Below are 12,942 nucleotides of genomic sequence, written 5' to 3'. Positions count from 1 at the left end.
CCTTTCAGGTTTAATGATAGCTAGGATCAAATTTATTTAGCTTTCTCTTTATCTTTCTTAAAATTAAAATGAATATCAGAAACAGAGATGTGGTTCAAATAGTATATTGAATGTTTTTAAAATATATATTTTTATTGATTTAAGAGAGGAAGGGAGAAGGAGAGAGAGATAGAAACATCAGTGATGAGAGAGAATCATTGATTGCCTGCCTCCTGCACGCCCCCCAACTGGGAACCGAGCCCACATCCCAGGCGTATGCCCTTGACCAGAATCGAACCCGCAGCCTTTCAGTCCACAGGCCGACGCTCTATCCACTGAGCCCAGCCAGCTAGGGCAGTATATTGAATTTTTGAAAGGTACCCTTAACTGCTTCTCTCTGTTGAGAAGACCATGCAACCAGTTTTGATAAAATAGGAAGAAAAAATAAACAGCATCCTTGATTGGCTTGTTATTCATCGTGGCATCACAACTACTCACTGTGGTTATTAATAAAGAGCTGAGCTAACGCGTGGCATTGTGGGTAAGACAAGGAGTGGCAAAATGCCCATTGTTTTCCTTTGCTGGGACTCTGTCTTCTTGTGATTTCAGGTGGAAACAGACACAGGAAGTAAACATCCTGCTTTAGGGCAGTTTCCCTCAGTCCTGGAGAGTTTTAGGGATGGGGCATCACTGCTGGGTTTAACCATGAACAGAAAAGTGTTCAACCATTGTTTGGTTTTCCATCTTTTGCTGGAAAGCATGGAGCTAGGCTTTCATTTTATGCAGGCTCCCAAGTCCCAAGATAACACTCTTTCCTGTGTTTCTAAATATGGATCTAATCAACCTCCCAGAGGATAAAAGAATTAAAAGAAGGAAAACGAGGAAGTACAGAGGAAACAGTCAGGATGAAAGATTGGTTTCTGGTGTTTTGGACCACAAGTGACTAGTGTTCTTCATGCACATCAGAAAGACTCAGATTGTGCCAACTCCCACCTGTAATCCCAGCCCCGAGTGTTCCCAGTCCGGCTTCGTGCAATACCGGAAGCCTTTGAAGTTATCTGGCCAAAACAAGCATCCTTTCCATTGCAAAGGAGTTCATCTTCCAAGGCTTCTAGACATTGGGATCTTTGCCGCCCATTGATTTCTAACGTTTGCATTGAACTGATGATCTAATACCTACTGTGTTTATGTCTACATTCCCCGAGTTGCCACTATTTGGAAATCAGGAAACTCACTTTCTGTGGCAGAAGGAAACCTCTGCCCACACTCATTCTACCTGTGCCCTTTCCCTCCTTCCTGCTGACAGTTTACGTGATAACGTGCTGTCTATGTAGAATAGTATCATCAAGCCCATGGGAAAAGGAAACTCCCTAGTGCAGACTCCTTGCAGTTATCGAATTCAGGAGTGAAGAGACTGTAAAGAGGGCTGTTCTCCATGCAGAGCCGGACACCCCTCCCCTTCACGCTCTGAAATGGAGTTGAGATTAGACTATATATAGCCGTAACTTCATTCAGAGAGGTTTAAACCGCCTCGGGAAATGAGGCTATTTTCTTCCCTTTCTTGAACAACCACTGTTGAAGTCGCTTCTGTGTCCTCTTTGATGGACCCTCCTCACCTCCCTCTGGACCGCCATGTTTTGTTTTCCCGAGCTCTTCACCGTAGCAGATCCTAACCCTGCTGAAATCGTGCTGCTCTCATCCCCACACGTCCAGATGATGTGATGGGAATGTCATTCCTCCTATCTTTTCCCAGCATCGGTAAACAGTGACACCAGAGTTTAGTCACTGGAAAAGAATCACATAAATAGTAGTTATCCAAGACATTGGAGACACTTTAAAGAAAAGGGAGATGAGCTAAAGAAAGTTGGCTGTGATTCTTTAACTCCTGGGAAACTTTGCAGTGGAAAGTATTTAAATATCTTCCCAATATTCATTCCAGCAAATTCGCATACCCCGAGAAGGCGATTGAAATTAATCTGAGGAGTTGTAACAAAAATGAGGAAAAGAAAGAGGGGTGAACAACAGAGCAAAAAGAAGATGTAAAACTCAAAATTTAGAGAAATTAAAGGCTATAATGTGAAAGAAATACTTTTTTTTTTTTCTTTCTTTTTTTTTTCTTTTTTTAGAGAGAGTGATCTCTCAACTTTATTTTTCTTTATTAAATTTGTTTTACTTATTCTGATTCCTTTGTTTGAAAGAAATACTTTTAAAAAATAAAAGTTAAAAACCAAAAACAAAAAAAGAAATGGAGAAGTAATATGCCACATAAAAGAGCCTGGTATTGTCTTTCAAACGTCCATACTGGAAAAAACACACGTAGAAATTAAAGTTTTAAAAGTCATTGAAATCTTGAATCAAAATTGTGCATTTAAGGGAAGAGAGTGGGCTTCTAAGCAGTAATTACTTTTTGAACAAATAAAGAATATGACAACATTGATAATGTGTGATACAAAAAGACGGCAAAACAGTCGTCTGAGAATCTCCTAGGGTTTCCTACAGGTTAGAGAAAGGTCAACAGACCTCACAGCCAGTCTGTCACTTGGTTCCCCCTCCAGCCTCCTGGATGAGGGGAGCGATGGTAACCACATCCCCATGCTGGCCACTGCCACAGGCTAGTCTGCTGTGCTCACTCCTGAGGGCATTCCGCTGGGCCCTTGTCCTCTCCACCATCAGAGGTAGGCTGTGCAATACTGTCCTCATCTCCCAGGGTGGAAACTGAGGCTTCAGAACAGTTATGTGCTTGGACTAAGGTCAAGCAGCTGGTTCAGAGAGAGGTCTGGTGTTTGGACTCAGGTCCAGCTGACTCCAAGACCTGGGCTTCTCACCATTTAGCTCTGGGGCTTCTTGCCATTTGAAAAAGGGCATTGGGATCTCAAGTGCTCAACACTCCCCCACCCGTCCCCCTCATCCCCCCTCCCCCCGTTTGCCTGTGTCATAGTAATAGGGCCACAGGCAGAAGTGCATGAAGAACTAGGTTACAGTATCACTATTGTGACTAATGTTTTAGCTTGTTGGCATTCAGAGATCTTTCCATTTGGGATTATTTCCTTGCCTCTCTGTCATTTTGCTGGGCATCGTTATTGAATGGACACCCTGAGAAAGGACTCCAAACAGCTGTTAGGAATGTGGAAGTTAGGCTTGTTTCCTGGGGAGGAGATGGGTTGCAGGATGTGAGGAAAAAAGAAGGAAGCCCAGGTTGGTCAGGCCACCAGCCCGAGTGCCTGCTTCCTGTTCCTGGTGCCGGTAGCATCTGTCATTGCCAATGGAAATTCCATTCTAATGTGAAAACTATAGAAGGCCTCAGCAGGTTTTTCATTAGAGGCCTATACACAGCATAAAAACTCCCTTCTCAGACTGTGCAGAATTGGAGAATAGTGAGCTATTGAGATCCCAGAAAAATAATTTTGGTGAGTTGGCAATATCCCTTTCTAATAATAATAGCTAGAGCTCATTGGCTACTTAGTAGGAATAGTCGCTCTGTTAAGTTCTGTATATCCTTTAATAGTCCCATCAAAACTCTATGTATATATTAATAGTCCCATTTTACAGACGAAGAGTCTGAGATATAGAGAGTTTAAGGAGCACATACGTCGAAGGTCATACAGTGAATAAGTGAAAGATCTGGGATTTAACCCAGGCCTTAACCTCTATGCTCTGTGGCCTCTACTTCTTTCCCTGTGGTGAAAATGGGAATATTTCTCGTAAGTATGTAGGTTGGACCCTCTTGTTCATCCATTTTTTTTTAAATTAAGACGTTGTTGTTGTTTTTTACAACAGATTTATATAAAATTTGAGCAGATGGCACTGTTCCCATATGCCTCCCTGACAGTTTCCCCTATTGTTCTTACGTCAGTATAGTTTGTTTATTATAATAAGTGAACCAATATTGACACATGATTAGCTACAGCCCATATTTGATTCAGATTTCCTTACTTTTTACCGAATGTCCTTTTCCTGTTCCCAGATCCCACCCAGACACCACATTACATTTAGTCGTCATGTCTCCCTAAGCCAGTGATGGCGAACCTTTTGAGCTCGGCGTGTCAGCATTTTGAAAAACCCTAACTTAACTCTGGTGCCGTGTCACATACAGAAATTTTTTGATATTTGCAACCATAGTAAAACAAAGACTTATATTTTTGATATTTATTTTTTATATTTAAATGCCATTTAACAAAGAAAAATCAACCAAAAAAATGAGTTCGCGTGTCACCTCTGACACGCGTGTCATAGGTTTGCCATCACTGTCCTAGGTTCTTCTTGGCCCTGATAGTTTCTCAGCCTTTCTTGTTTTTGATGACCTAATGGTTCTGATAAGCACTGGTCAAGTGTATTATAGGATGCCTCTTTGTTTTCTTGTTATCACACTTAGATTGACAATTTTCTCATAACTAGACTGAGTTTATGAGGCTTTGAAAGAAATAACAGATAAAATGTTGTTCTCATCACAAGATATCAAGCATACAGGCTATCAGCATGATTTTTTTAAAGAGTTTCAAAAACAAGTTCTGTGTATTTTGACACAATACTTAAATAAAGCATGGGGAGTATCATATTGCTTTTTATAAATATTCCAGCTCTCTTCTTCCTCCAGGCATACGTCAAATTACAATTCCCCATGCCACTGAAGATCGGCGTGGCCACGGGGCTATCAGCATGATTTATGACTGCTGATTTTGGCGTTGATCACCTGATTGAAGTAGTATTTTTCAAATTTCTCTACGGAAAACATCTTCTTTTTCCCGTCCTTTCCATACTATATGGTTTGGAAGGAAGCCACTGTGCACAACCCACATTTAAAGAGTAGGGAGTTGTACTTCCTCTTTCAGGGCAAAGTGTATAATTTATTCGGAAAACTTCTGCATGGGAGGTTTGTCTTCCCCATTTATTAATTTATTCAATCATTTATTTAAATCAGTGTGGACTTGTAGATATTTATTTTATATTTGGGTTATAATACAATGCTTCTTTATTCATTTTGTTGCTCAGATTGTTCCAGCTTTAGCTCTTAGATAAGCATGTCAAACCGGCCGCAAGAGGTCTTTGGTTGACTCCTGTGTTGCTTTGAAATGCTCCTGTCATTGTGGGTTCCTTTACTCTGTTATTTTGCTGGGCTTCATGAAAGCTATTTCATGTGTTTTTGAGTCCTTCCTTCCTTTATGGCACTGCAATATGCTCTAGGCTCATCTTATATTTTTTCTATCCCAGGCCTGGAATTAGCCATTTCTTCAAGGAGACCTAGTTGCTTTGATTGGAGAATGGTATTAGAAGCCATGATCTGGCCCTGGCTGGTGTGGCTCAGTTGGTTGGGCATGGTCCCATCACACAAAGGTTGCCAGTTTGAATCCATGGTCCCATGGCCGGGTTGCAGGCTCAGTTCCTGGTAGGGGGTGTGCAGGTGGCAGTCGATCAATGTCTCACTCTCACATTGATGTTTCTCTCTATCTCCTTCTCCCTTCCTCTCTCTCTCTCAGAATCAATAAAAAAGTCTTAAAAAAAGAAATAAGAAACCACAATCTGGGTGCTCTGTGCGCTCATTGCTACTAGGGTGTCACTTGTTTTAGGCCCTCGCAACTGACAGGGCTAGGAATATATGTGTGTACTAATTACGTAAATACACATATTATCAATATTTCTGTGTGCAGCCATCAGCATCCATATTCTGTTAAACATGAGCTCTTACTCATGTCTCTGACTCTAGTCCATGACCACATGGCTTATTCTAACTTCCTCCCCTTGTTTATTTGTAAATTCCCTCTCCAACAGTGAGAAAGCTGGCTTCTCCCATCTGCCATTCATTTATTTAACTGTTCAAATCCCAGTGTACATACCCAGCAGTATCAGAGTTGTTAACTCATGCAGTAGGAAGCAGCTTTCATCAACTACAGTGTGGTGCATGTGTGTAGTTCCTTTGGCCTTTAGTCCTAGTCTTACAGACTTCACTTCTTGTTTAAAGTAATACATATAGCTAATATTTTTTGAGTACTCACTATGTCCTAGGGACTAGTCTAAACGCTTCACATGTATTGTATCTTCTAGGCCTCACAACAACTCTGTGAGGAGGGATCTGTTATTATCCCATTTTACACATTAGGAAGCTGAGACACAGAGAGGTTAGTTAGGTTACAGCTAGTAAGCCTTGGAACCAGGATTCCAGCCAGTCTCACTCCAGAGACTTAGCTGTGCTTAGCTGCTCATGAAAAGTGGGCATTAGGAGCCCGGTTAGCTTTCTTCCTTTCCTAATGGAATGCAGTCACTCACTGACACAGTGCATAGGGTTTGGTGATATGGGGTTAAGTCTATGCACAGCAGTTTTCTTCAGTTTCTGTAAATTTACCTCCAGATGCCAGGGCCTGCACATGTAGTTTGGGAATGAATGACAGGTGGGTAAACACCCTTGACTTTGGGTAGCTGGCTTTGGGCTCTCCTCCTCCTCTTCTCCGCCCTTTCCACTCTACTTACTGGTATTTCTGCATGTCCTTCCCATCACCACCCTCGTCTCCCTTCTTCTTGCCCTGGAACTTTGTCTCTTCTTCAACTGCCCACAGCCCCTCACTGGCTTTGCACCCTGTACTTGCCTTCTGGTGCTTAGCTCTCCCTCTGGCTTTGTTTGCATTTATTTCCCTGGGGCCTCTCTTAATTCCTCTTCCACTTTCCTTCCCAGTATTCTAATCCCTACTCACCGCCAGTACCAAAATGAACCATGGAAAGCACAAGAAGGCGTTGCAAAACGACCTGACAAGTTCAGATAATAATGTTTCCATCCACTCCAGGCTTTTTCAGAAAAAAGGAAAAATAAATAAAATCTCTGTCCCTTCCCTTGTTCTTTCTCATCAGAAAACTATCTAGCTGGGGTCTCAGAGGCAGCCTCTATCTGGCAACGCCCCTGAAACCCGAAGACTGTTCTGTGACTAGGAGAACAAGGCCGAAGGTCCCACTCAGAGTCAGTCTCAAGGTTACTTTGCTCTTTTCCCCTGAAGGGCCAAGTGCATTGGCTCCCACCCTCAGGGCTTGGCAGGGTCGCATGCCGTGTAGATCTTCTTACCTCTTCATTATCAACATTAGGAAAAGGTCTGGTTCTGGGAGAATGTCCTAAAATAGAAAAACATTGTGCTGCTTTTGAAAAATAGTTTCATGTCTTATCTTCTGCTGATGATTAAGTAACAATAAATTATTATCTTAAACAGATTTCTGGGGAGAGAAAAGAGCTCTAAATAGATAGTTATTCCTTTTGTGTGGTAATCCCATTTCTTGGCTTGGAGGTTACATACAAATCATGAGGGAGATGACTTCATTTCTGAAAAAGTTTTTATTAAACATTTTACCAATTCTAGAGTATTTTACTACTGATGGGATTTTTAATATGATTTAACACATTTACCTAAAAATAATCTCTATGCATTAAAAATCTATGGTTTGGGCATAATAGCAGCCTAAATGCTCACCTCAGCTCCATTACTCTGCAGTGAAGACCCCTGGATGTGGCTAAAATTTTGTACTATTTCCTTGCAATGCTCAGCTAAGTAATCTCTTAGCTTCCAACCATCAATTACTAAATATGATTGATGTCTGTTTGGCTAAGAAATCAAGTAAGTATAGCAAACCTCATTGTGATTCATACTTCCCCTCTATTTCTTTTTTTAAAAAAATACTTTTATTGATTTCAGAAAGGAAGGGAGAGAGAGAGAAAGAAAGAAAGGAAGAAAGAGAGAGAGAGAGAGAGAGAGAGAGAGATATCAATGATGAGAAAGAATCATTGATCAGCTGCCTCCTGCACACCTCCTACTGGGGATCAAGCCAGGCATGTGCCCTGACTGGGAATCGAACCATGACCTCCGGTTCATAGGTCGATGCTCAACCACTGAGCCATACCAGCTGGGCCCTCTCCTCTGTTTCTATTCTATTATGTCCCTTCAGAATATTTTGCTCTCTCTCACCTCAGGGCCCTTGCTTAGCTGCTGTCCCAGTCTTCACCCTTCCTTATCTTTACTATCTGAGCTTTAACATTATATCCTCAGGGAAGTCCTCCTGAAGCCCTAATTAGATTAGATCTTTCTGAAGTTAAATCCTTCGGTGGGACCTTAAGGCTCTGCTGTTGTGACACACTCATCGCATAACTAGTTTTTGTGAATATGGAAAACAAGGGTCACTCATAAGTATCACTTTAATTTGTGAGTTAATTCTCCCCAGAGGTCTGTTTCTTAGAAGGAAGTATCTCAGAACAGCATCAGTCAGTTGCACACATTGACGTATGAGCGTCTTCCTTCTACAGAAATTTGCAGTCAGTTACAAAACGTTCACGTACTGCCAACGGTTTGCACGTTGCCAAGAATGCTTGAGGCAGAAAAAGCAATCCTGTTGTCCCTTCAGCTCTCAAGTTTGGCCCCCTGCCCCTGGCACACACCCAGCGTGCTTACTCAGATGTACGTGCCCCCTTGGGACTGGGGAGTTTTGTTCTGGGACCCACCAAAGGTGGCTTTGGAAAAGAAGCCATGTAGTGGCTTTTGTCCCTTCTGAGTTTAGATTATGTCACAGTCTTAATCTCTCCATTTGGTTTCAGAAATTCCTCCTTCAGTTTCCACCAGTCATTTAAGAGTCATGTCCTGCAATTTGTATCGCTGCCTGATGTGCCCCAGGTGATAAGTCCTGAGGAGGCTGCCCCAGGGGTGTGGGTGTGAGTGTGGGTGTGTGTGTGGGTGGGTTTGCTCTTGGAGCCTGGAGCCGCATTGGTAGCATGGTTTGTATGTTTGTCATTCTTTCTGGGACAGGCGGCAAATTCTTTCTGTTGATTTCCATGAGTGCTGACTTCACTGAGCCATTTTACCTTTTTCAGTACCTTCCTTTCGTGGCTTGTGGCGAGTAGTTTTAGGACTGCCTTCTCCTCGCCGCCCCCGATAGCTCCCAATGTCCTTACTGATATCATGTCATCTGGAATCCTGTGTGGCCACGGCCAGGTAGAGGAAAGCAGGTATTACCAGGTCTCGACTCCAGATCGGGGCAGCGGAGTTCCGTGACCTGCCCACCTCCCTGAGGGCACAGGCGTTCCTTCCCCAGTGTCCTCTCTTGTTCTGTGTCCAGAGCCCAGTGGCTTCCCTGGTTTAACAGTCACACTTTCCTGTGAGTTTGTAGTTAGAGCTCAGGAGCTGAACCAAGGATGGGAAGACAGAAAAGCCACTGGCCGCTAACCCTGGGGTAGCTCATGACTGTGATGTGGCTTTCCTTTTTGAAACCTTACAAGTTGCACATTTTATCTGCTGGTCCGTCCATCAAGAACGGAAAGTTTCTTCGCAGAACGGGCAGGCACAGAGCTGCTGTGAGCTTGGGCCCTGGTCCAGCCTTCCGGGAGGCCTCCCGTCCTGGCATGTGGATAGGCCGCCGCTGATAGGAGGCAGGGTCGCTTCGTGCTGCATCACGCTGTGTGTGTATGTCTTTCCCTCCATCTCTTCCTTCCCCCTCCTTCCTTTCGTTTCTCTTTTGTATGAAAATGCTTTCTCTAGCTGATTCACTGTCTGGGTTGGTAGTGAACTTTCAAAGCCCTCTTAGGCTGAGCTGCGGGACTGCACTGTCCCAGAGGGTACAATGAGTAGGTTACCAGAGCTGATTTAAAACAGGAGGCCGAGGGGGACACATTTTGCACTTGAAGACCCGTCCAATCTGGACTAAGTCCTTCTCCCTTTCCTTCTGGGGCTACATCTCTCCCTGGACGTAATTTCTTTAGAGTGCGCCCTATAGAAATACACACGCACACAGGGAAACAAGGATGCACGCTTTGTGGTTGTTTGTAATTGTGAGGATCTGAAAATAGCCTCAGCACTTGCATGCTAGTGGGAGAATACTGATGTTAATTATGTTGCCTCCATGCAGGGAACACTACGCAGCCCTGAAAAACGGGACCATCTAGAGGTAGTGAGTGCAGTGGTGTCTGTAACATACTAATCTGTGGGAAAAAGACATGTTGGGTTACATATACATATTCTAGCTATTCAAACTTATCCATATCCATAGAAAAGTCTAAAAGAATGCACTCCAAACTGTTAACAGAAATTCACGGGAATGGGATTAGAGTGAAGGGGGAGTAGATGTTTTGCTGTTTTAGTTTATACACATTTGCAATATTCATTTTTGTCTATAAATAGTCAGTTTTATAATTTTAAGGATAACAAGTATGGTGGTAAAGGAGCAAATGACATTAATTTATTATAATGCCTTTTTACTGGTAATTTTGGATTTCTGCCTGGGGTTGTTTTTTTTTTAATCTTATGAAGCTCTGAGGGGTCACTGGGGTCATTGAGTTACTGGTCTTGTTCTTAGCTGGATGCTGTTTATCTTTTAATTTTTAATTTTTTTAATCCTCTCCCGAGGATATTTTTCCCATTGCTTTTTTGGAGTGAGTGGAAGGGAGGGAGGGAGGGAAAATTGTGTGGAGAGACACATGGATTGGATGGATTGGGTGCCTCCTGCAGGCGCCCCCACAGAAGCTGGGGATCGAACCTGCAACCCATGACTGGGGATCAAACCCAGGACCGTTTGCTGCATGGGTCGATGCTGTAACCATTGAGACCCACTGGCCAGGGCTGGATGCTGTTTTTTTATTTTTATTGTATTATGTGAATTATTAGCCCTCTACACCTATTTTTTCCATCAGTGTCATTGGAAGAGTATTCTCTCACTGAAATATTAAGAAATATTAGCTGACTGTGGTACTAATTAAATTAATTCATCCATCCTTTAGAAGTGCAGAACTGTTCTGTAGGAGTCAACCCGCTAAGCCAGCGGTTCTCAACCTGTGGGTCGAGACCCCTTTGGGGGTTGAACGACCCTTTCACAGGGCTCGCCTAAGACCATCGGAAAACACATATGTAATTACATATTTTTTTGTGATGAATCACAATGCTTTAATTATGTTCAATTTGTAACAATGAAAATACATCCTGCATGTCAGATATTTACATGACGATTCATAATAGTAGCAAAATTACAGTTATGAAGTAGCAACGAAAATAATTCTATTGTTGCGGGTGACCACAACATGAACTGTATTAAAGGGTCGCGGCATTAGGAAGGCTGCGAACCACTGTGCTAAGCCATCCAAAGAAATCACCTTCTCAGTGGCTCTGCTTGCCAAGTTTATCTTCACTGTTCACAACCTAACTTATCTAGCCATACTATGTCTCCCACTCAAAACAGATTTTTCTCTTGTAATTTGAGAAGGAAAAGGATAACTTTGTAAAGACATTTTTGGTTCTTATGATGAAACCTTGGTGATCTTTGTAAAATTAAATTTATGCACTTATACTTTTATCAGTCGGATTTCTAGCCTACTGTCAGTTAATTCCTGAAATGTTAGGGCTGTAGCTTTTGTGATCTCTGATTTGAGTGAATCCAGGATTGGCAACACTTAGTCTCCTTGTGCACAGACTGCTTTGAAGTTGCTTCAAGACTCACTAAATCTTCTTCTGCATGTCTTTTTCTGCCCTGTATGGATTTTTCTAAGGATGATAGTTCTTTAAAAAAAAATTTATCAGTCTTTACCCTGCTCCTTAAAATAATAAAATATAGGCAGCTTGTTTTCAAGTGCTTTAATTTAATTGGCATTGCTTTGTTACCGGAGGAAGTGGAGATCTTGGGGTGCCTTGAGGAATGAATTTCCTGAGGCACCCACGGGAGAATGGGGTTTCATGGTCAGCTTTATTGATGATGTAAAACGAAGGGGGTTCCCCCTCCAAGGTCCCATCTCTGTCTGCCCCACCATGGAAAACATCCAGCGTTGTCTTTAGCAGGGACAGAATTAAGGCCACTGCCCAGAATTTCTGCTCCATAATAAAGTCCAGTCCAGTCCAGTCCAGCACCTGGCTAGCTTAGCTTGTGTTCCCAGCTGCAGTCCATTGTGTGTGGGGTCTGCGTGGCCATGGGCCATGGGGCTGCTTAAGGCCACATGGTTATGGACAGAGAATGCAAACACACAGGCAAGTCTGGGTCACGGAGCAAGAGAGCTCCTTTGTCTGGGGTTTTAACCAGGAGCTTGACCAATTAACTTTCCAAGATTTTGCACGCTTCTCATGGGTTCCACCCCCTAGCCAATCCATTGTTCTCCAGGCTAGACTGACAGGCAAGCAGCTCCCCTGTGCCACCCGGGCTTCTACTGCACTTGTTCCTGTATCTCCCTGCTTCCCCCAACAACCCAGTACCTGATGGGGGGAGGGAGGGGCGTTAATCCCCTTGGAGGAACCATGCTGTACGAAGCTGCAGCTCTGGGGTGAAGCTGCCCAGTGCCTTGCTCTCAATGTCTGACTTCCCTTTGCTTTCTTCCCTTTATTAATATTAACTAGCGAATTCCGACGATAACACAGGCTCTGTTGACCGCCTGCCCATGTTTTCCTGGGGTACGCCCAGGCTGGTCCTGGTGTCCAGGGCCCGTTTTGAGTCCCCACAACCAGCCAGATGCAGTGACTCCCCATTTCTCTCTTCCAGTGCAATCGCCTCTATCCTGCGGGCCTGGCTTGACCAATGTGGAGAGGACTTCCGAGAGCCCCCTCACTTCCCTTGCTTACAGAAACTGCTGGACTATCTCAAACGCATGATGCCAGGCTCTGACCCAGAGAGAAGAGCACAGAACCTTCTTGAGCAGTTTCACAAGCAGGAGGTGGAAGCGGACAGTGAGTACTGGTTTGGTCTCAGGGTTCTGATTCTGTAACCACACGTTGAGGAAATGTGCTCCCTCCCCTTGTTGACTAGGAGACCGTGGCTTCCCTCTGAGGGACAAGCTGCTGTGGGATGGGTGGTGGGTGAAATCTCAAGGTCATCCAAGGCCTAATTCCAGAGCCCTAGAGTTTTAGAGCAAAGGGCTTCTCAAGACCACCTAGTCCGGCGCCCTCGTTTTACACGGGAGGAACTGGACTCAGAAGCGAAGTAATTTTCTAGGGTTTCTTCTAATATCACAAAGAGGATGATCTTCTGTTACTG

The 12,942-nt window shown here is 43.6% G+C and overlaps 1 protein-coding gene across 2 annotated transcripts in view; it reads left to right on the top strand.

Moving 5' to 3' along the window:
* Positions 1-12,942, top strand: part of RGL1 (ral guanine nucleotide dissociation stimulator like 1) — a 214,563-nt gene that overhangs the window by 158,066 nt on the left and 43,555 nt on the right. For both annotated transcript variants that reach the window (XM_059673768.1, XM_059673769.1), the window contains one exon: positions 12,451-12,635. In XM_059673768.1, coding sequence (XP_059529751.1) covers positions 12,451-12,635 — 185 coding nt within the window. The remainder of the gene's footprint in view (positions 1-12,450; positions 12,636-12,942) is intronic.

The sequence above is a fragment of the Myotis daubentonii genome, chromosome 18, assembly GCF_963259705.1.
Source record: "Myotis daubentonii chromosome 18, mMyoDau2.1, whole genome shotgun sequence".
NCBI lineage: Eukaryota > Metazoa > Chordata > Mammalia > Chiroptera > Vespertilionidae > Myotis > Myotis daubentonii.
Note: the sequence above shows the minus strand (reverse complement) of the source record. Positions and strands in the feature narration are given on the sequence as shown.